Here is a 24,427-nt window from a genome sequence, read left to right as displayed (position 1 = left end):
TGATTCATCCTTTCCTACAAAAGGAAGAACTGAAACGTCTGTTGAGAGACTCCTCCCCTCCGTTGGCCTTTCTTTCCCCTCGTCTCTTTGTCTATGTCTGGTCCAAATGGTTTCACTGCATGTTATTCTCTGGCTCACACACACACACACACACACACATACACACACACAGCTCCATGAGGACAGAGTGAGGCAGCAGGTTCTCTAGTGTGGGCATTAATTACATGACCAGACATCGACATGGCAAAGAAGACCTGTAATCCGGGCACAAGGTGGGACAAACTGCTCATCACCTGTATCCCCTTGATAAGGCCAAAGCCAGCCACAGGTGAGTTTCACTGCTCTTGTTTGTCTAAGGGATCTATTCAATCCATATCGGGGTAATTCAACATTACATCGTGACTAGAATTTAAAGACAATGTTCCCACGTTAGCAGAGACTGCATTCACGGTAAACACTGCAGATGTCCGCTCAATAGGAAATGACCTTTCCATTTCTACAGAGATACAGATTGAATAGAGCCCTGATCTTGGTTGTCCTCACTTATTGTCTGCAAGAGGAACATTTTTTATTTCACTGGCTTCTCTATAGCATGGCATTGATATGGAGCTATATATCCTCCACATTGGCTTAGCGATGGATACAGCATAGTCATTCATACAGTATTATGGGGACTTTGCCATCCTTTTCCACCAGAATCCCCACCTGTAAAATGGAGTAGCGACGTTCCTCCCCAGTACGACCCGGCAGTGAGTCCAGCTGTCTGGATATCAATGGTCGTCATAGTGAACGGCTCCATCCTGGCAATGTTTCTATGGTTCATCATATACAAAATGCAGGCAAGGCGCAATCACACTGCAGGTAAGGAATGCCATTGAGGTTAATGGACAATGTGTCTTTTTTTATCTGTTTCACAGCAAGTGTTTTGTTCAGTGCTTCCATTTGAGTGAAGTGGGGTTGAAGACAAATTAAGCACGAGGCTCCTCTAGTTTCTGTTCCCCTCTGATAGGCTCTCTGGGGACTGCCCTACTGTCTATTTTACTCTTAGCATGCATCCGTTGGTTTTTGAGGACCAAAAAAGTATTCTTCACACCCAATGACCTCATACTTACACACACACACACACACACACACACACACACACACACACACACACACACACACACACACACACACACACACACACACACACACACACACACACACACACACACACACACACAAATAAACACCCAAATGGCAACAGTTGCTACTTACTACATGTGAGTACACCACTGAATGGTAATAAGATTACTAGGTTAGCTCCATTACATACAGGGATACATGCCCTGAATACCAGCCCCAATTTACATCCCTCCTGCTCACAGTTCGCTCTGTGTTGAGCTGGATAGAAGACATAGAACAACCATTTAACTTAACAATGTTTGGAATTGAGTGATGGGTAGAGGGCCGGCATTGTTGTATATATTTCTGAATTTTGCTTTTCCGAGAGAACATTCTTCTTAACTCTATCCAATTCCTGCCAATTATTCTATGATTCAGATTAGAAGTATAGGTCTTCTTTATCATGTTAATGTAGATTTATCTTTAGGAAGAATAATGCTGGGTAATGCTTGTTTCTGCTCCAGGTGAACCAGAGGCAGGACTTAACCCTCCAGCTAAAGCCCTGCCACCTGTGGAGGGAGACTGTACATCAGCCGTGGTACAGAGAGAGGAGGAGGCCCCTCCATCCTGTCCTCAGCAGAATGGTGGGACCCAAACATGCTACAGGCAGGAGGTATCCACCTACAGCGGGGCCTCTGTGTGTGGCTCTCTTGGGGAGGTAGGCGGCATGTTCATGTGCAATGGTCTGAGGGAGCATTGGATCCCACTTCCTGCCACTGAGTTGGGGGATGCTGCTTTGGTGACCACCAAGACTGTGCAATGCTCCGACTGAGAGGACATCATTTTGACATATAAAACCACATGGCCATTGTTAAGCAAACAGACTTATTCTTTGCAGTATTGTTGGTACAGTATAATCATTTAGATGCACGTGTTTACATTTGTGATGGTGTAGGAGTAAAGACCAAACCTGTGAGAGAATACTATGGGAGACAACTATGTACTTGTGTTTCCATACTTAAATATTGTCAAAGACAATAAGACAAATCTGAGTAGATTGGGTTAACTCCAATAATACCATGGCTGTTATAGGATATTTCTATTTGAACTCTTATTCTGTGTAGAATTTGCTGGTAGTTTTAGAATGAAGGTATTATCTGGCCAATTATATGGCTATATGTCATGCTGTACATTTGTGTATGATGTGGAAAAACAACATGTAATTAATCAAATGCAGTGAAATGATGCAATTTGTCGATATGTGTCAATGTAAAACCAGTTGTAAATATGACTTTAAAACGAGCAAAAATTTGGAATAACATTTACAGTCACTTTATAATTCACTTTTAGATCATGTAGAAGTAAAGGTGACAACGGCTATTAACCTGTGGATATATTTGACACATCACAATCAACAAAACACAAACTTATTATGTCGAAATTTTACTCCGACTCATATACAATACAGTACATTTCGATAAGAAAGAGGTTCTCTGACCTCAGAGATGTAGAGGCAAGGTTTTTGGTTAAACAAAAGTATACTGATCTTTTTACAGAAAGTTATTTGGTTTCAATTCAGTGGACACACTTTAATAAAGGTTGGAAACCCTCGAGAAAAATTGTGGGCCTTTAAAATGACGGCATTTCAGACTACTCTATCAAATTTGAGGACAAAAACACATTTTGTACTATGACCCAATAAAATGCCCTGAGATTATAATGAGAAACTATGAACTGAGATTACAATGAGAAACTATGAACCAATAAAATGCACTGAGATTACAATGAGAAACTATGAACCAACACTGTGTGTATACATCATTTATAAGATGTATTCATCACATTATTGATGGCAATATTAAGCTTTAGTATTATTATTGTGCTTCGGTGACAATCAGTGATATTGTTTTGAACAATTGTTCTTTGTTGATCGCTGAGAGAATGCAGAAATACTCATATTTGTCTTTTCTTTGGGGGCTTCTTAAAATAGAGTACCATCCTGTTCCTTGGTTTACTGGTTCAGGTTTTCCTAAAGCATCTCCATTACAGACTATTTATGGAACGTCTCCACACATTTTGCTCATGTGACCCAAAATAACCTTTATCTCCAACCAGAAAACCATGTATTTTACCCGGAAATTCCTTGGAAAACAGTCAGGGTTCCGATGTATAAGGCATTACTGTAGCTATTGTATCAGGTGAATATAAGACTACTTGACTCCACTGTCACCGTTTGACAGCGTGTAGTAGCGCTGTATCCCCACAGGAGGCAGTCTGGTCCTGGGTGGCTACAGGTAGGTGCTGGGAATGTCTGTGATGGCCAGGTGCAGGTACTCTGGCAGGCCGTCCTCCTGGCTCCCATTGGTCTCCCTCCTCCTGACTCTGGTGGAGAGGGTCTTCCTCTTCTCCATGCCGTTGGTCCCTGGCCCTCTGTTCTCCAGGCTGGACACAATCATCTCAGACAGATCCTGCTGTAGCCTCTGGAAGTTCTCCCTGGGACCAGGGACAAGAGGTTTGGATTATTTGACATACATAATGCTGGATATGAGTGATAGATAATGTATAAGTTCAGAATGGGTGGTTTCTACTCACGCTGTCGGGGGCGTTGGCAGGTTGTATTCTGTCCCTGTCACCCCTGTTAACCAGTATGTCATCTCATTGCCTTTACCCTATAATACATACACAAACATACAAATTGTTGGCATAATCTGAACTCTATACTCACAAAACCATCGCATAGCTTTATGAACCCCGCTTACCTTCAGAAAGGTCTCTCCTCTCTGCTCATACTCAAACTTGCAGTCTGTCCGTTGGAGGATGTTTATGGTGGACTGGCTGACATGGATTCTTAGTGCTGGAGAGGAAGCATGAGAGGTGTCATCCTATGGTGAACTATGGTGAATATACGCTGCTAGAATGGAGCTATGCTTGTGATAGCTGAGGAGAATGTATGTAAGTGTTCATCCCAGTGGTTATGTTTGATGTGTCGTTGTCTGTGTGTGCTGTCTCTTACGCAGGCCTGTGGACTCCATGCGTGAGGCAGTGTTGACCGTGTCTCCAAACAGACAGTAACGTGGCATCTTGTTCCCCACCACACCCGCCGCACACGGCCCTGTAAATACACCAGACACAGTGAAAGCTAAACACAGCAGTCACTGAAAGTGTTGCTAACAGGACTGTATTGGCCCAATGTTATGAACTTAAAATAAAACTAAATTGTGGGAAAAGTTAAGATCTATACAAACTACTGTATGGGCCAGTTATGTTGTGCTAAGATGGGGTACCTGAGTGCACCCCGATGCGGATCCACAGGGGTATGCCCGGTAGGTGTTGGAGCTGGAAGGTCCCTACGAAAGCTAGGATGTCCAGGGCCATGTGGGCGATGTCCACTGCGTGCCGGTTGCCATTGCGCCGCGGCAACCCTGACGCCACCATGTACGCATCACCGATCGTTTCCACCTGGCAGAGAGAGAAGAAGAGATGATATCCCTCTGAAATGTCATCTGAATACAATAATAACATTCATATTTCATATGAAGACTGTTGTCCCCACTCAACTATTCCATCTCAAATGGTATGAATGCTTTCAATTCCATAATACTACAGTTACAACAGTACTGTAGATTCTTCTTTAGTACAGTGGCTTGCAATTTATTATTTTTTTCATTTCTCTTCACCAATTTGGACTATTTTGTGTATGTCCATTACATGAAATCCAAATAAAAATCCATTTGAATTACAGGTTGATAATGCAACAAAATAGGAAAAAACGCCAAGGGGGTGAATACTTTTACAAAGCACTGTATGTGAACATGTCAAGCCTCAGTCCCAACTACCTTGTATACATCATGGTGGTCCAGGATCCTGTCAAAGTTCTTGTAGATGTCGTTGAGCATGTCCACCACCTCCATGGGCGTGCTGTACTGGCACAGGGTGGTGAAGCCCACGATGTCGCTGAAGTAGACCGTCACCTCATCAAACAGCTCTGGGTCCACACTGCCCGTCTCCTTCAGGGAACGCACCACTGGGCTGAGGAAGGAAGCAGGGGGATGGGAGGTCAGGCTGAGCGACTCCTTATCGTTCTGTTGGCTTCCAAAAGCTAAATAGGCTGGCAGGTGTGTTAGGGTTAAGCGTTAAGAGGATTAGGGTTGTTAGGCTTGAACCAGGATGTGGACATAAAGCTCAGGTTAGGGTTAAGGTTAGGATGATAGATAGGGTTAGGGTTGAACCAGGATGTGGACATAAAGCTCAGGGTAGGGTTAAGGTTAGGATGATAGATAGGGTTAGGGTTGAACCAGGATGTGGACATAAAGCTCAGGTTAGTGTGGAACCAGGATGTGGACATAAAGCTCAGGTTAGTGTGGAACCAGGATGTGGACATAAAGCTCAGGTTAGTGTGGAACCAGAATGTGGACATAAAGCTCAGGTTAGTGTGGAACCAGGATGTGGACATAAAGCTCAGGGTAGGGTTAAGGTTAGGATGGTAGATAGGGATAGGGTGGAACCAGAATGTGGACATAAAGCTCAGGTTAGTGTGGAACCAGGATGTGGACATAAAGCTCAGGTTAGTGTGGAACCAGGATGTGGACATAAAGCTCAGTGTGGAACCAGGGTAGGGTTAAGGACATTAGGATGGAACCAGAATAGATAAAGCTCAGGTTAGTGTGGAACCAGAATTGAACCAGGATGTGGACATAAAAAGTGTGGCAGAATGTGGACATAAAGGGTTAGTGTGGAATCAGAATGTTAAGGTTAGTGTGGAACCAGAATGTGGATAGATGGAACCAGAATGTGGACATAAAGCTCAGGTTAGTGTGGAACCAGAATGTGGACATAAAGCTCAGGTTAGTGTGGAACCAGAATGTGGACATAAAGCTCAGGTTAGGGTTGAACCAGGATGTGGACATAAAGCTCAGGGTAGGGTTGAACCAGGATGTGGACATAAAGCTCAGGTTAGGGTTGAACCAGGATGTGGACATAAAGCTCAGGCTAGGGTTGAACCAGGATGTGGACATAAAGCTCAGGTTATGGTTAAGGTTAGGATGATAGATAGGGTTAGGGTTGAACCAGGATGTGGACATAAAGCTCAGGTTAGGTTTAAGGTTAGGATGATAGATAGGGTTAGGGTTGAACCAGGATGTGGACATAAAGCTCAGGCTAGGGTTGAACCAGGATGTGGACATAAAGCTCAGGTTAGGGTTAAGGTTAGGATGATAGATAGGGTTAGGGTTGAACCAGGATGTGGACATAAAGCTCAGGTTATGGTTAAGGTTAGGATGATAGATAGGGTTAGAGTTGAGCCAGGATGTGGACATGAAGCTAGTGTTAGAGTTAGGGTTAAGGGTTAAGGTTGAACTGGGATGCATGACATACGCTGGCAGGAGCAGGAAGTTGAGCCTGTCAGCCCTGTCCCTCTCAGCCTTGTACAGAGAGGTTCTCTCCTCCACCAGGTGCTCCAGGTTCTTGGAGTACATCTGCAGCCGACGGATCAGGTTGTCCATGTAGCTCTCATTAGCCTGGTTGTGCAGGTTGCTGAATGATTGTGGAACATGGAACAAAAATGAGCAAATCTCTATAATGATAAAAGCCCAATAGCTCAGAAAATCTTTAACAAGAGAAACATCCAAATTGGAGATTGTCTATCACTCCAACGTTTGCATGAATAACGCATTGATAGAACTCTACATTTCTAAGACGTCTGTATGTTAAACACAAATCAGCTGTTTACATGCCATGGCTTTTGGTTTGTAAAAAGGGTTTTGATTGACTAAATGTACTGAGTGTACAAAACATTAACAACACCTGCCTTTTCCATGACATAGACTGACCAGGTGAATCCAGGTGAGAGCTATGATCCCTCATTGATGTCACTTGTTAAATCCACTTCAGTCAGTGTAGATGAAAGGGAAGAGACACATTAAAGAGGGATTTTTAAGCCTTGAGGCAACTGAGACATGGATTGTGTACGTCTTCCTTTCAGAGGGTGACAAGTGTTTTGAATGGGGTATGGTAATAGGTGCATGGTGCACTGGTTTGTGTCAAGAACTGCAACACTGCTGGGTTTTTCACAGTCCACAGTTTCCTATGTGTATCAAGAATGGTCCACCACCCAAAGGACATCCAGCCAACTTGACACAACTGTGGAACACTTTGACACCTTGTGAGTCCATGTGAGATGCAACTCAATATTAGGATTGTGTTTTGTACACTCAGTGTAGATATGGAATATCAGGCATTATGTACACACACACACACACACACACACAAACTCACACATCATGAACACACACTCACACTCTCATAAAGCACTGGGCTTACCTGAATATCTTACCCAGAGATCCCTCTATCTTCTTGAAGTCTGGCCTCCTCTCTGGGTCCTCTTCCCAGCAGTTCTTTATCAGCATGTAAAGCTGCAGGAGACAAGTACAATAACAACCATACATACAAACTAACACAGATATGCATGCGTACGTGAGGAATGCTATGAGGGGCCTTGTACCTCCGCCTCGTTTTCTGCTGCTGTCTCAAAGTTCAGATCTGGCCTGAAGAAGCCAGTTTGACTTGGGTACTGCACCATGTACAGCTTCTCTGGGGAGGAAGGAAAAGGGGAATTCAGTTGACAGCCATGCCCTCATTTACAGTAAAATAATACGAATTTCACTCTCCTTTTGCATAATCCCTAGAATAGTAATTGATAACAGTGATCCCTAGTGAGCAGAAGTTGTATTTACATGTAATAGCCAGCAGGAGCCGCTGTTAAATTACCAGTGTGAGATGCATAGACATAAAAAACCTGATAACTTTTACTATTGCTGAAAACTGTTCTGCATGACTCTCTGACTCTAGCCGTCAGACCGTTGTTACCTGCGATGTCGGAGCAGGCCTGGGTGAAGAAGGGGCTCTTCCTCAGTATGATCTCCTGAGCGATGATGGCAAAGCTGTAGACGTCACCCTTCTGGGAGATCCCCTGCTTCCGGAGGTGTTCTGGAGCCGTCCACAAGTCTGACAGAAAGGAGAGGGACCAGAATGGGATATCAAATCACTCCCCTGCTTGAGTTTTTTACTAACTTCATCCCATAATACTTTCAGGTTGAATCATTTACTTGTGAGGGACATAGTGGGCAGAGGGCTTCACCTTTGCAGGGGTTGAGGATGGTGTTGCAGCCAAAGTCTGTGATTTTGACCACCATGCGGTTGTCCACCACACAGTTTGAGGACTTCAGTCGGCCATGGACCTCAATGTTGCTGGAGTGGAGGTAGGACATGCCCTGAAACCGCCACCAGGGTGAGCCCCACACAGCTACAGCATGCAACACCAGTGGTTCCCAACCAGGGGTACAAGGACAACTAGGGGTACTAGGACAACTAGGGGTACTTGAGAAGACTCATGAGACCATAGGGTTACTGGTAAAAAGCACATGTGGGGGTACTTAAGGGGTACCGCGGCCAGAGCAAAATTCAGTTGGTGGTACAGTAAGCAAAAAAGGTTGGGGGGGGGGCACTGGATTACACCATATTACAATGTCAGTGCATTTACCCACAGTAAACACATAGTACAACCAAACTACATAAGCATACCTTAGCTATGTCATACATGACTGATATCTTGAATTCCAAGTCCATGAAGGTCTTTTCAGGATAGGAGATTGTGTCATTAAGGACATACTGTAAAGACAGTGAATTACAGAGTTTACTGCAGCTCAGTTTATGCTTGAGTTTTTTTGTTTCTGCCTGGTAGGGTATTTGAAAACTGAGTGAATGTAACTGTGATTGTGACCCAGGCGCTGTCTGTAAAGGAGTCCTGTAATCAACATGTGTGTAAATGTCATTTGCTTATCATTGCACAATGAAGATATATGGGTGGAAAGTAGGCCACTGATTCCCACCATAAAGTCATGTTCTCTGCCAATCCTCTTACCCTCAGGGATCCCCTCTCACAGAATTCAAACACTCCAAACAGACCATACTCAAACTTCACCGTGCCATAGAACTTGGTCAGGTTGTAGTAGTCAATACGCAGGAGCTGAGAGAGGCAGAAAGAGAGAGAGGAAGCAGGAGAGAGAGAGAGAGAGAGAGAGAGAGAGAGAGAGAGAGAGAGAGAGAGAGAGAGAGAGAGAGAGAGAGAGAGAGAGAGAGTGAAAGACATCCTCTCATGGCTGGTCTTGACTTCCTCACACTCATTTACACACTCTACTTTTATCACCTAGTTGCTCACATAAGGTCACATTGGCTATCTCCTCTGATTGACAAGGAGATAGGGCCACAATAGGGCCACAAAGCCACAAAACACACACACACAAATCTGCAAACCTCTGTTGTTCACACCACATCAAGATAAGCAAATATGTGGTTGACCTTGAGCCCGGGCCACATAGACACTCAAAATGGACACTAGATCAGTGGACAGCTGACTGGACTACTGTTTGAATCAGCAGGTTAGGAGAACCACGATAGCGGCGGAGAGGAAATAACATCATTAGCAAGAACCTTACAATGTTGAGCTCAATCCTCTGGATCTCACTGAAGTTGCCGTCTGTGTGTTGCAGCTCCTTCAGGATCACGGGCTGAAAATAATAGATCCATAATAATAGAGTAGAAGTTACGCCCATTTCAGCCTTTGAGAGTAGTTACTGGTGGGTCGTTCCACCAATTCAGTGCCTTTCAAGAAGTGTAACTGTCACGAAGAGCACATATTCAACTTCATGAAAAACACTTTTCCCCCCATCTCAAGAGGTTAAATAAAAATATACTATAGTAAGAGCCTATTAAGTGCCAAACATAGTAACAGGGTTGACGATTTCATCGATTTCATCTTAAATCAGCCATAATCCCCTTGTGACAGGGGGAATGGAAGCTTATTGTGTGCAACAAGTTTCACAATTTGTTAAAAATTGTTCAAACATTTCTAGCCTGTCTATCTATGGGTAACAGGGTTGACGTTTTATGCTCAACCTGCTCAGTTTTCCACCACAAAACACCAGAAAATTGCCACAAAGACTAGAACCAGCTCATCTGCTTTTACACTATGATTTGAGAGGTGCCTGGAGTTCTAAATTGAGCAGCTGCTGAAAAATGAGCTCCTGTATTTATTGAGATTTAAATGTTTTTTTAGAGTGAAGTACATCGAAAAAATCAAGAGAAAACTGCAAGACTCAATAGAAGACAAAACAAGGAACAAACTAAACAAGACAGGCTTTTGAAAAATTAACTATTTTTTTTCATAAAATTGTACAGTTATCTTAGCTAGGTGAATTGCTAGCAGAATTGTTTACTTGTTGCTAAGCAGTTGCTAGGGACTCTCCTGGAAGAAGCTAGCTAGCTTACAAAGAATAACAACAACAAATATCTAGTTAACAGAAGAAAGGAAGACAAAATAAGGACAAAAGAAGGACAGAAGAAAAAGGAAAAAAAGAGGACAACAAAGTGAAACAGTCAGCACTTCTATTGCAACCGTATTTCGTCGTCCTAACGTAGTCTACACTGCTATCTGCCCAGCAGCTAGCCAGCTAGCAAACGTCCACCGTCTACCGAATAGCAGCACTGTAGAAACTATTACACTCAACTGAACGACTTGATTAGTGTAGTGTTAGCTAGCTACATAGTTGTCTTTGCTGTCTTCGTATCCAAGATAATTGTGTAGTTTAGAGTGTGTAGTCTTAGAGTGATTATCTTAATTTATCAGGTTAGCTAGCCAGCTATTTGTTGGTCCTTAACGTAGGAGACACTGCTAGCTAGCCAACAGCTTGCCAACGTCTACTGAATAGAACTTCCGCACTCAACAACATCATCGCTCCACAGGTAGTATCACATTTTTCATTTCATTTCATTACAGCACAACGGTTTGATTTGTTTGATCGTAGCTAGCTACATAGCTAGCTACATAGCCGTCTGTGTATCAAAGATAATTGTGTAGTCTAGAGCGATTTTCTAGGTTAGCTAGCCAGCTATTGTCGTTCTTTTGCAACGTAACGTAATCAACACTGCTAGCTAGCCAGCTAGCCCCGAATAGCAGCACTGTAGAAACTACTACACTCAACGGAACGACTTGATTAGTGTAGTGTCAACAACGCAGCCACTGTCAGCTAGCCTACAAAGTCAACAACGCAGCCACTGCCAGCTAGCCTACTTCAGCAGTACTGTATCATTTTTAATAATTTTAGTCAATAAGATTCTTGTACGTAAGCTTAACTTTCTGAACATTCGAGACGTGTAGTCCACTTGTCATTCCAATCTCCTTGCATTAGCGTAGCCTCTTCTGTAGCCTGTCAACTATGTGTCTGTCTATCCCTGTTCTCTCCTCTCTGCACAGACCATACAAACGCTCCACACCGCGTAATGCCACCCTAATCTGGTGGTCCCAGCGCGCACGACCCACGTGGAGTTCCAGGTCTCCGGTAGCCTCTGGAACTGCCGATCTGCAGCCAACAAGGCAGAGTTCATCTCAGCCTATGCCTCCCTCCAGTCCCTCGACTTCTTGGCACTGACAGAAACATGGATCACCACAGATAACACTGCTACTCCTACTGCTCTCTCTTCGTCCGCCCACGTGTTCTCGCACACCCGAGAGCTTCTGGTCAGCGGGGTGGTGGCATAGGGATCCTTATCTCTCCCATGTGGTCATTCTCTCTTTCTCCCCTTACCCATCTGTCTATCGCCTCCTTTGAATTTCATGCTGTCACAGTTACCAGCCCTTTCAAGCTTAACATCCTTATCATTTATCGCCCTCCAGGTCCCCTCGGAGAGTTCATCAATGAGCTTGATGCCTTGATAAGCTCCTTTCCTGAGGACGGGTCACCTCTCACAGTTCTGGGCGACTTTAACCTCCCCACGTCTACCTTTGACTCATTCCTCTCTGCCTCCTTCTTTCCACTCCTCTCCTCTTTTGACCTCACCCTCTCACCTTCCCCCCCTACTCACAAGGCAGGCAATACGCTCGACCTCATCTTTACTAGATGCTGTTCTTCCACTAACCTCATTGCAACTTCCCTCCAAGTCTCCGACCACTACCTTGTATCCTTTTCCCTCTCGCTCTCATCCAACACTTCCCACACTGCCCCTACTCGGATGGTATCACGCCGTCCCAACAAAAAACTCTCTCTCCCCGCTACTCTCTCCTCTTCCATCCTATCATCTCTTCCCTCTGCTCAAACCTTCTCCAACCTATCTCCTGATTCTGCCTCCTCAACCCTCCTCTCCTCCCTTTCTGCATCCTTTGACTCTCTATGTCCCCTATCTTCCAGGCCGGCTCGGTCCTCCCCTCCCGCTCCGTGGCTTGACGACTCAATGCGAGCTCACAGAACAGGGCTCCGGAAGGCCGAGCGGAAATGGAGGAAAACTCGCCTCCCTGCGGACCTGGCATCCTTTCACTCCCTCCTCTCTACATTTTCCTCCTCTGTCTCTGCTGCTAAAGCCACTTTCTACCACTCTAAATTCCAAGCATCTGCCTCTAACCCTAGGAAGCTCTTTGCCACATTCTCCTCCCTCCTGAATCCTCCTCCCCCTCCCCCCCTCCTCCCTCTCTACAGATGACTTTGTCAACCATTTTGAAAAGAAGATCGACGACATCCGATCCTCGTTTGCTAAGTCAAACAACACCGCTGGTTCTGCTCACACTGCCCTACCCTGTGCTCTGACCTCTTTCTCCCCTCTCTCTCCAGATGAAATCTCGCGTCTTGTGACGGCCGGCCGCCCAACAACCTGCCCGTCGACCCTATCCCCTCCTCTCTTCTCCAGACCATTTCCGGAGACCTTCTCCCTTACCTCACCTCGCTCATCAACTTATCCCTGACCGCTGGCTACGTCCCTTCCGTCTTCAAGAGTGTGAGTTGCACCCCTTCTGAAAAAACCTACACTCGATCCCTCCGATGTCAACAACTACAGACCAGTATCCCTTCTTTCTTTTCTCTCCAAAACTCTTGAACGTGCCGTCCTTGGTCAGCTCTCCCGCTATCTCTCTCAGAATGACCTTCTTGATCCAAATCAGTCAGGTTTCAAGACTAGTCATTCAACTGAGACTGCTCTTCTCTGTATCACGGAGGCGCTCCGGCTAAAGCTAACTCTCTCTCCTCTGCTCTCATCCTTCTAGACCTATCGGCTGCCTTCGATACTGTGAACCATCAGATCCTCCTCTCCACCCTCTCCGAGTTGGGCATCTCCGGCGAGTCCACGCTTGGATTGGTCCTACCTGACAGGTCGCTCCTACCAGGTGGCGTGGCGAGAATCTGTCTCCTCACCACGCGCTCTCACCACTGGTGTCCCCCAGGGCTCTGTTCTAGGCCCTCTCCTATTCTCGCTATACACCAAGTCACTTGGCTCTGTCATAACCTCACATGGTCTCTCCTATCATTGCTATGCAGACGACACACAATTAATCTTCTCCTTTCCCCCTTCTGATGACCAGGTGGAGTGCATCTCTGCATGTCTGGCAGACATATCAGTGTGGATGACGGATCACCACCTCAAGCTGAGTGTCGGCAAGACGGAGCTGCTCTTCCTCCCGGGAAGGACTGCCCGTTCCATGATCTCGCCATCACGGTTGACAACTCCATTGTGTCCTCCTCCCAGAGCGCTAAGAACCTTGGCGTGATCCTGGACAACAAACTGTCGTTCTCAACTAACATCAGGCGGTGGCCCGTTCCTGTAGGTTCATGCTCTACAACATCCGCAGAGTACGACCCTGCCTCACACAGGAAGCGGCGCAGGTCCTAATCCAGGCACTTGTCATCTCCCGTCTGGATTACTGCAACTCGCTGTTGGCTGGGCTCCCTGCCTGTGCCATTAAACCCCTACAACTCATCCAGAACGCCGCAGCCCGTCTAGTGTTCAACCTTCCCAAGTTCTCTCACGTCACCCCGCTCCTCCGCTCTCTCCACTGGCTTCCAGTTGAAGTGCATCCGCTACAAGACCATGGTGCTTGCCACGGAGCTGTGAGGGGAACGGCACCTCAGTACCTCCAGGCTCTGATCAGGCCCTACACCCAAATAAGGGCACTGCGTTCATCCACCTCTGGCCTGCTCGCCTCCCTACCACTGAGGAAGTACAGTTCCCGCTCAGCTCAGTCAAAACTGTTCGCTGCTCTGGCTCCCCAATGGTGGAACAAACTCCCTCACGACGCCAGGACAGCGGAGTCAATCACCACCTTCCGGAGACACCTGAAACCCCACCTCTTTAAGGAATACCTAGGATAGGATAAAGTAATCCTTCTCACCCCCCCCCCCCTTAAAATATTTAGATGCACTATTGTAAAGTGGTTGTTCCACTGGATGTCATAAGGTGAATGCACCAATTTGTAAGTCGGTCTGGATAAGAGCGTCTGCTAAATGACTTAAATGTAAATGTAATGTAAATGTAATTTGACTATTAAGGGAAAGGGAAAGGGGGATACCTAGTCAGTTGCACAACTGAATGCATTCAACTGAAAATGTTCTTCCGCATTTAACCCAACCCCTCTGAATCAGAGATGTTCATTTTGAAAAACATATTTAAAAAAGGAATAGTATACCATACTAACGACAGTTCAGTTCAAGTAACAGGCTTGACCTTAAAATGAGGGACCAACGTAAATGAACCACTAATCACATGAAATAAATAATAACCTTCCGAAATGACTTTGTCAAAGCAACAGGATAACTAGGGCTTTACAATGATGCTGAAATATGGGGGTTAAGTGGGTTATAAAATGAGTGGGCTTTTAAAATGTTATATTGGTGCACAATTTGTCCTAAAAATATCAAATGGACACAAAGGGAAATATTTTCACGGAACGACCCTGGTATGACACCTCACACCACGTGTTTAAGTCATTTTATGGACCAAAGAGTGTAATGGCACCTTTTTGTCATAGCGAGCCCTGTGAATCTGGTAACAGCTGTCCTTCCTGTTGTCTTCATCGATCTGATATATAGAAAGAAAAAGGGATATATAATTTGGAATAAATCCCTGGGTATTAGAGAACACAGGGAGTATCAGCATGTAAATGAAAGAATTTAAACCAACATCAGTGTAACACCAGCTTGTGTTGGCAATGCATTATGGGAGTTTGAGAGATGACATACTATGAATAGAAACATACAGGCAAAAACATCATGACAAGGAGGAGGTGAGGGAGGTCACCTTTAGTGAGACCAGGCTTAACTCTTTCCCATCCAGCGGACCAATCAGGTCTTGGCTGATGTGGGACCACCTCTTTTGGTTTTGACGTTCCTTCATGTTCTGCCTATTGGCCATAAATCACATCAAATCAGAGTTTATTTGTGACGTGCACAGGATACAGCAAGTGTAAACAGTACAGAGAAATACTTGCTTGCAAGCTCTTCCTCAACAATGCAGTAATACTAAGTAATAAAAAAGAAAAATACACACAGGAATGTATACTATATACAAGGTCAATATCAGTAGCAATCAATGAAAGGGATTCTGGTGACAGTTGTGTAATCAGGTTTAAAGTGACCAAGCAGTAAATATAATAAATATAATAATAATAATGTTAATAATAATAATAATACATAGACAAACACAGAGGTGAGTGAGACATGTCATCAAGTAACAATGTGATTGGACAGAAGTGAGAACACAGAGGTTGGTGTGGTGCATATTTGACCTGTAGAAGATCAGAGCGATGGCAGTCACCACCACAACACTGGCACTCAGGACGATCACAATGATATCCTCTGTCTTCAGATCTGGAATCACAAACATAGAATAAGTATTCCCCCCCACCAATACCTTATCTTCGTACCAAGACGTAACAGAAACTTCAAAAGAGCTTGTGTACTAGAATAAACTTTGTATTGTTACTAGTAGCACTAGTGTTGATATATACATTTTTTTATTTTTTTTATTTGTCACATGTGCCGAATACAGCAGATGCAGACCTTGCCATGAAATGCTTACTTACAAGCCCTTAATCAACAATGCAGAGTTTTTTTAAAGTAAATAAACTAAGGAGAAAATAGTAACACAACAACAAAAACTACAAAGAGGCTATGTACAAGGGTACAAGGGGTAATGGTAGCGAATAAATATCAAGGGGTAATAGAGGTAATATGTAGATTAGGCTAAAGTGACGATGCATAGATAATAAACAGAGAGTAGCAGCAGTGTATGTGAAGAGTGTGAATGAGTGTGTGAAGAGTGTGAATGAGTGTGTGTGTGTGTGTGTGTGTGTGTGTGTGTGTGTGTGTGTGTGTGTGTGTGTGTGTGTGTGTGTGTGTGTGTGTGTGTGTGTGTGTGTGTGTGTGTGTGTGTGTGTGTGTGTGTGTGTGTGTGTGTGTGTGTGGTCAATATGCATGTGTGTGTGGGGGGGTGTTGGAGTGTCAGTGTAGTATGTGTGAGTGTGTGGTTAGAGTCCAGTGAGTGTGTGGTTAGAGTCCAGTGAGTGTGTGGTTAGAGTCCAGTGAGTGTGTGGTTAGAGTCCAGTGAGTGTGTGGTTAGAGTCCAGTGAGTGTGTGGTTAGAGTCCAGTGAGTGTGTGGTTAGAGTCCAGTGAGTGTGTGGTTAGAGTCCAGGAGTGTGTGGTTAGAGTCCAGGGAGTGTGTGGTTAGAGTCACAGGGAGTGTGTGGTTAGAGTCCAGGGAGTGTGTGGTTAGAGTCCAGTGAGTGTGTGGTTAGAGTCCACGGAGTGTGTGGTTAGAGTCCAGGGAGTGTGTGGTTAGAGTCCACGGAGTGTGTGGTTAGAGTCCAGGGAGTGTGTGGTTAGAGTCCAGGGAGTGTGTGGTTAGAGTCCACGGAGTGTGTGGTTAGAGTCCAGGGAGTGTGTGGTTAGAGTCCAGGGAGTGTGTGGTTAGAGTCCAGGAGTGTGTGGTTAGAGTCCAGTGAGTGTGTGGTTAGAGTCCAGTGATTGTACATTGAAATAAATGTATGCACTCACTACTGTAAGTTGCTTTGGTTAAGAGTGTCTGCTAAATGCCAAAAATTGAAATAAAATAATGTGGTCAATGCAAATAGTCCGGGGAGCCATTTGATTAACTGTTCAGCAGTTTTATCGCTATGGGGTAGAAACTGCTTCTGACCTTTTACTAGAGCGTATACAGTGCATTCGGGAAAGTATTCAGACCCTTTGACTTTTTCCAGATTTTGTTACGTTACAGCCTTATTCTAAAATGTATTAAATTGTTTTCATTTTCCTCATCAAGCTACATACAATACCCCATAATGACAAAGCAAAAACAGGTTTTTAGAATGATTTGGAAATGTATTAAAAAGCCTGTGTTTACAACACTCCTGTGTTGTCTTGGCTGTGTTTAGGGTCGTTGAAGGTGAACCTTCACCCCAGTCTGAGGTCATGGGCGCTCTGAAGCAGGTTTTCATCAAGGATCTCTCTGTGCTTTGCTCTGTTCATCTTTCCCTCGATCCTAACTAGTCTCCCAGTCCCTGCTGCTGAAAAACATCCCCACAGCATGATGCTGCCACCACTATGCTTCACCGTAGGGATGCTGCCAGGTTTCCTCCAGACATGATGCTTGGCATTCAGGCCAAATAGTTCAATCTTGGTTTCATCAGACCAGAGAATCTTTTTCTCATGGTCTGAGAGTCTTTAGGTGCCTTTTGGCAAACTCCAAGCAGGCTGTCTTGTGCCTTTTACTGAGGAGTGGCTTCCGTCTGGCCACTCCACCATAAAGGCCTGATTGGTGGAGTGCTGCAGAGATGGTTGTCCTTCTGGAAGGTTCTCCCATCTCCACAGAGGAACTCTGGAGCTCTGTCAGAGTGATCATCAGGCTCCTGATAACCTCCCTGACCAAGGCCCTTCTCCCCCGATTGCTCAGTTTGGCCAGGCGGCCAGCTCTAGGAAGAGTCTTGGTCGTTCGAAACTTCTTTAATTTAAGAATGATGTAGGCCACTGTGTTCTTGGGGACATTCAATGCTGCAGACATTTTTTGGTACCCTTCACCAGATCTGTGCATCGACACAATCCTGTCTCGGAGCTCTACGGACAATTCCTTCGACCTCATGGCTTGGTTTTTCTAAGACATGCACTGTCAACTGTGGAACCTTATATAGACAGAAGTGTGCCTTTCCAAATCATGTCAAATCAATTTAATTTACCACAGGTGGACTCCAACCAAGTTGTAGGAACATCTCAAGGATGATCATGGCAAATAGGATGCACCTGAGCTCAATTTAGAATTTCATAGCAAAGGGTCTGAATACTTATGTAAATAAGGTATTTCTGTTTATTTAGTTTTATAAATTTGTTAAAAATTCTAAAAACTTTGCATTGTCACTATCTGATACTGTGTGTAGATTGATTAGGATTCTTTTAAAATTAATTTTAGAATAAGGCTGTAACGTAACAAAATGTGAAAAAAGTCAAGGGGTCTGAATAATTTCCAAATGCACTGTATGCCATTACCGTTAGGGTTGATTGGCTTGTCATCTGGCAGTTGAGACCCGGGCCAGGGCAGTGAGGGGGTGCTGTCCTCCACTCTGGTCTCATTTATGGACGTATCAAACACAAACAGGGTTTTGTACTGGAGGGGAGGTGCAATGACAGCGTTATGAAGTGATCATTAAATGATGTCCTGCTGCTGTTTAACAGGGGACGGACATGGTGACCATTCCAACAGTTACATTGGATGAAGCCTACCTGTTTATCGATGGTGGATGTGTAAATCACAGAGAAGTTCACGTCCCTGTCCCCATTCTCATCCAGCACGTAGTGTCCCCCCATACCTGCACACAGACACTATTATGTCTAACCCTTTAAGAGTATCACCATTTAACTGTTGACCGAAACACCTGCCCTTAACAACCAGTTGCTCCCTTATTATAGCACAAATAATCACACCTCTGTGAGCAACAATTCCTACGGCCTAGTGCCATTATCAAGGTTCAGGTTGGGAAATGTTATCTAATACAAGAGGTTGCGGAAGACATATAACCAGCTGAACTACTATGGTCCTCAGCTATAAATGGACAAAATATGAAACATTGACCATAAAAGTCAGCCAAGAGAGAACACTCTAATTAGCCATGTACTGCACTGTAAAAAAAAATCTAAGTGAATGGGATTCTGCATAATGTGTGGCCTTTCGTCGTGTGTGGAGAATGACGGAGGTTTGCGAAAGTTCCCGTTGGACGAGAGTCAAAGATCAGATGCTAAAGGTTGCCGCCGAACAGCTTTGCCAAGTCCAACAAGTATAGGTTCTCACCATTGCCTGACTTAAAATGTTATGGTGTTTAAAAGGAGGACTGAGGACAGGATGGACCATGGCCCTGGCCATTAGGCCCTCCTATACCTTGAAAAGAGACATTCCTGAAGGGGTTTACATCGGGGAGCTCTGTGGTGGTGGACTGTGTTGCTCTGCCTCTCAGCTCACTGGTCAACCTCTGCCTCAGCACATGGCCAAAGAGCAACACGCTGTCATGGTACCCCGCCACATAGTCATTTAACTCCTGCAACAGGAGAGGGGAAGACGGAGAGACAGAGAGACAGAAAGAGAGAGAGAGAGAGAGAGAGAGAGAGAGAGAGATGGTATCTCTGTTCAGACATTAGGAAGTCAGATGGACTGAGGAATGAAGACAGATGAGTGGAGCAGGGACTAACCGTGCTGTTGTAAACCACTGTGTTGTTGTATTGTCTCTCAGGCAAGGTGAGCACCAGAACATTGTCCATGCTTGGGTTGGCAGTCATGTTCGTGTGATACCCATGGCTAGGAGATAGAAAAGTTACATGGTTTCAACTTTCAATCAGTGTCCCCCAAAAAACTATGTAATGCAGTGTAACAAACTGCCAAAACCAGTCTCACTTATAGATATCGATGAGGAGGAAGACAATTTCTGGGGGAATCGTTGTTTCGTTCTTTATAGCGGTGATGTCATCTGGGGTTCCACAGAGAATGAATACTGAAAAACATTGTGCAGGGGTGATAAAACTGTGTGATTAAATAACACCTTAAAGCATGTAGCTAGATTACAAAGGTTTTGTTTTTAGCAACCATTGATTTACTTCGTATTCGTGGTGGAAACAGTGGTGTGTAAGGCATGGATAAGACTTGAGAAGGTATTGAAGAAGACAGAGGGAGATACACACCGTTGCTGTGTCTGTTTTCAGACTGAATAGCTTTCTTTAGCTCTTTCTTGCTGCGTAGCATCTCTCTTGAGATTGACATAGCAAAATGGAACGAGGGTGCCTCCAGAGCATTGATGTACCTATGACGATGGCAAAAGGGAAGTGATGTAACGGTGCACCATGGAGCACCCAACAACAAACAATCAATCAAACTTACGTGTGTATGTTACAGTGTTACAGTCCACCATACACATGCTATGACCATCTCTGTACTGTCTGTATGTGTGTACATGGCGGAAATCCCCTTTCAAATGCACAGGTGTTCCATCTCACCAAAAACAGTCTTCAGTTTGGTCTGCCTTCTTGTAGACATAAGCCCTCCCCCAGTGCATCTTCAGACCATGTCTGGTGAAGTTCCAGAAGTGGACAAAGAAGTTGGAGATCTTGCGTGCCGGGGGCAGCAGGCGGGTCAGGTTGGCCTTGTAGTCACAGGACAGACCGAAGCTCCCGGCGGAGATGATGGGGATAGTCAGGGTCAGGCCTATCTCCACGCTGAGACACACAGACCGGGGGTCACAATCTGTCCTTATCTTACAGGACAGCATATTATAAACCAGCATAACAATAAACAATGTTATCATAATCACCTAGTGGGTCATTTACCACACGTACACATCATCAACTACTAATAATCAGGCAAAACAAATGCTTGTTCAATGGGGATGACAGAGACGGGGATCATTAACATGCGTGTGTGCGTGCAAGACAGAGAAAGTACTTACTCCACCATAAAGAAAGTGGCAAATGTACAGGAGGGTCCCAGCATGGCACATCCCACCTCACCTTTAGTCTGGAGCACAAACAAATATGTACATAAACATAGGCACTCATATTGTTGAGTAATGGGGAAGGGCTTGTCCCTGTCTCTTACTCTTTCTGAAATAATTTCATCTTTATTCATCTTATAGGCCCTCTTCATCAGCCCAATTTTAATCTGACTGAAATTGCTGTTTAGTTTCAGTATAGTCATTGCGGCATACGTCCGTAAGAATGAGAACTTCGCCACCTGATGTCTTAGAACAGTTTCAGTTGCCAAGCGGATCCAAAAGATATGCCTACAGTGAATGGTTGAAATTACACTTCAATGGCAATTCATCTTCTCATCTAAATCAGTCAACATATAATATCTTCAAGTCGCAATGGTCTCCTGGAAGACAATGTATCCTAATGAGAATGGACATTACTGTCTAAAAACGACTGGCTCACATGCAGGGACTTTAGGATCTCCACTCCCTCACAGGTGCTGCTCCCACAGCCTCTTCGTTTGTACAGCGTGGTGTTGAACCCATTGAAATTAGCCGTTAACTTGGTGTTCAAACCTTGGCAAGTGTTGTAGGAGGATGAGATAATAACGGTTATCAAGCATAATGAAATGTCCAATAGGTTTGTGTGGTAGGTTACATCTGAATTGTGTTTATCATGACAAATTCATTTCATGTTGACAAAGTCAATTCAAAAGAAAATATAAATAGATGTTTCTGTACCTGCTGCCATGTTCAGTTGCCAATCCGCTTCAATTGCTTGCAACACTGCAACCTTTACAAACCCGAGGCTCCAGTCTGAGGTTTGATCCTCCAAAAGTACAACGTTCATGGTGTATTTGGGTTTGGATTTCATGCACTTGTCCAGCATTCGGCTCTCAACAAGTGCCACAAATAAGACTCCAACGCACAGAATTGTTTTTGAATTCAGCATTTTGATGCTGTACAGAACAGGACTTAATTTTAAAAATATTGTTTAAAAAAAACTCCACTATCTAAATTCAGATGTAGACACCCCCTTCAGGGCTGAAGGCCACTCCAAACCAAAGAGGTAGAAAGAAAGAAATTAGAACTAGTAAAAAAGTTGTTTTAAAAAATGGGATGTTTAAAAAAAAAAAGTCTGTTTTAGTAACCTACTTCAATTCTTAGATATAAATATAAAATGAGAAACAATGTTAGAACTAGAACAAATTAACACACTAAGTTATTTGCAATCACATGAGAGACACCTACCAGAGCTAAGGTAGAACAAAAAAAAAATGGGATAAGAAAGAACGTCATTTTTTTTTAAAGAGGTGAAGTTGTTTATGTCAGCTCAACCAACTCTCTGGATAAAGTCATGGTAAATTAACAAAAAGTAGACAGCCCTCTGGTATTAAAAGTAGAAAGGTTTGAAGGAGTAGCGAAGGCAATAGACCCACCTGTGAGCGCTTCAGTGAGATAGCACCTGTCAGCCACTCTGTCCCACGCGTTAATGAACAACCACCAGGTGACAGATTGTGCACACAGACGAGGGAGGGCAGCTATGCCCGACACCTACAGTTCATTTATTTATATATCTCAATATGAAACTGAATGATTTAATCATGTTAATAAACATGCGATTTGTCGACCCTGTCAACTTATAGGAAGAATCCTGTAGTATGTAGAACACCCTATAGAAACATTGTAATTGCCCTTATTAACTTATTGTAGGCCCTGCAATAATCTACTTGCCTCTGAGAGTTTATCTCTTTAAGCATGGCCTTTATTGAGTCTCTATTGTTTCCTTGTATAGGATACAATAGAGAGTAGGCCTAAATCCAATGTTCAACTGACTAGTAGAAGGAATTGGAGGAAACAATGTCATTAGGAGGAACAAAAATACAAGAGATGAAAACAAAGACAGGAATGTTGACAAGGAGGCATGTGAAAATCAAACAGGTAGATGTGAAATCGTATTGAGGACAATGGAAATGACATAATTAATATATAGCAACACAGTCTAGAATGTCCCAGAAACTCCACGTTCAGTAGACGGGAGAGTTTTTCCTGTGAGAGGGGCGAAGGTCACAAAAGGCCATAAAATGGATGCCTTGTGTGTTGCAGATAAATTTGTTGGTTATAAAACAAGTTGATTGCAAGCCTATAAAACGGTTTGCTGGCCCTTTAAATGGGCAATCTGCAGTTGAAACAATAACAAAGTGTACTCTCAGCCACAGTTTAGGTAAAAAGCTGAGTAATGGGGCTGGAGAAATGTAACCACTCTCAAATTCATAGATAAAGCTATGGATGCAAGGTCTGACCAACCATGATATCAAACGATAGCTTTAACCATGTTTTGAAGCTATGCAATATTTGTTTACATTTACACTGTTTTCAAACATTTGAGTAAAACAAGCATATATTTGATGGTTCTGATGGGATACGACAGTTGAACTAAGCTCATGAGATATTTATGAGCTATATTCTTCAAGAATCAATGGGTAAATGTCACTAATATATAAATCCAAAAATGGACAACTGCGGATTGCCCCTTTATAGCATGCACACCACCACGTTTTGTGAAATATCCACATTTTGGAGAGACATATCAACTAAACCTTTTCATATATTGATAGACGATTACAGTTTTATTTTCAGTTATCCAAAACATGTATAGTTCACGTAAAATCACGAGAACGGCTTTCAGAAATACATAGACCTTCTCTGTGACAGAGCCTGTGTGTAGTCTAGACTATAAAACATTTTCCAGGCTTGCTTGTGTGTTTGAGCTGCTATATTCCTCTCTTCCTCACTGCCCTCCTCCTACGATTGTGCCCAATCTCTACGTCTATCATTCATTATCACGCTCATTATTGCTCATGTTTTCACATTACTGTTGTTTTGCTCCTCATTGAACAGGAAACCATGACCGAAGCTCTTGCAGTGTATGTTTATTGTTTGGGTTGCCTTTGTGTATTTACTCTGAGTGTGCATCTCTTTCTGGCACAAAAACATCTTCGCCCCAATACCTTGAACTCTGACAGTAAGTCCAGCGTGTTCTGAGGCAATGAGCTGTTAGTTCTGTTTACTCAAGTCATATACTCTGCACACACTCTTACATGTACACCGACGTGTTCAGGAAGGAGAACTGGGCAGCGGTGCTGTAAAAAAGCATGTAAACAATACATTGAATGTGTCTGAGTGTAATGACTGGGTTGGTTTGGGAAATCTAGTCACTCTGCCACATGAACACACACAGAGAGAGAGAGAGAGAGAGAGAGAGAGAGAGAGAGAGAGAGAGAGAGAGAGAGAGAGAGAGAGAGAGAGAGAGAGAGAGAGAGAGAGAGAGAGAGAGAGAGAGAGAGAGAGAGAGATGATAATGCTTCCATCTTCAAACACCCCCGTTGATTAGAAAATGGAGTAATAATGTGTTAAAGGAACAAGGGATTGTTTTTATAGTGACTGTAAAGCTCTCTGATTGCCATAGGACAGAGTGGCATGACGCGTGCCTGTTATGGATGTTTTTGTTT

General features: G+C 44.0%; 2 protein-coding genes across 2 annotated transcripts; one reads left to right on the top strand and one right to left on the bottom strand.

The window, feature by feature from the left end:
- The first annotated feature begins 83 nt into the window (after nucleotides 1-83).
- On the top strand, nucleotides 84-3,477 carry LOC124016064. The gene is made up of 3 exons (XM_046331585.1): nucleotides 84-328; nucleotides 697-861; nucleotides 1,629-3,477. Exons 1-3 carry the CDS (start codon nucleotides 241-243, stop codon nucleotides 1,934-1,936), a joined length of 561 nt encoding a protein of 186 aa, XP_046187541.1. The 5' UTR covers nucleotides 84-240; the 3' UTR covers nucleotides 1,937-3,477.
- On the bottom strand, nucleotides 2,414-22,465 carry LOC124016063 (heat-stable enterotoxin receptor-like). The gene is made up of 28 exons (XM_046331584.1): nucleotides 22,355-22,465; nucleotides 21,657-21,874; nucleotides 21,379-21,491; nucleotides 20,895-20,962; nucleotides 20,446-20,664; nucleotides 20,134-20,252; nucleotides 19,850-19,946; nucleotides 19,648-19,753; nucleotides 19,340-19,496; nucleotides 18,688-18,773; nucleotides 18,454-18,571; nucleotides 15,704-15,785; nucleotides 15,217-15,319; nucleotides 14,935-14,997; nucleotides 9,597-9,668; nucleotides 9,023-9,127; nucleotides 8,683-8,769; nucleotides 8,240-8,372; nucleotides 7,969-8,106; nucleotides 7,604-7,692; nucleotides 7,423-7,514; nucleotides 6,478-6,636; nucleotides 4,941-5,133; nucleotides 4,389-4,563; nucleotides 4,118-4,216; nucleotides 3,864-3,958; nucleotides 3,697-3,773; nucleotides 2,414-3,597 (listed from the first exon to the last, which is right to left on the bottom strand). Exons 2-28 carry the CDS (start codon nucleotides 21,865-21,867, stop codon nucleotides 3,393-3,395), a joined length of 3,261 nt encoding a protein of 1,086 aa, XP_046187540.1. The 5' UTR covers nucleotides 21,868-21,874; nucleotides 22,355-22,465; the 3' UTR covers nucleotides 2,414-3,392.
- Nucleotides 22,466-24,427: the final 1,962 nt, after the last annotated feature.

Source organism: Oncorhynchus gorbuscha, linkage group LG26 (assembly GCF_021184085.1).
Source record: "Oncorhynchus gorbuscha isolate QuinsamMale2020 ecotype Even-year linkage group LG26, OgorEven_v1.0, whole genome shotgun sequence".
Taxonomy (NCBI): Eukaryota; Metazoa; Chordata; class Actinopteri; order Salmoniformes; family Salmonidae; genus Oncorhynchus; species Oncorhynchus gorbuscha.
Note: the sequence above shows the minus strand (reverse complement) of the source record. Positions and strands in the feature narration are given on the sequence as shown.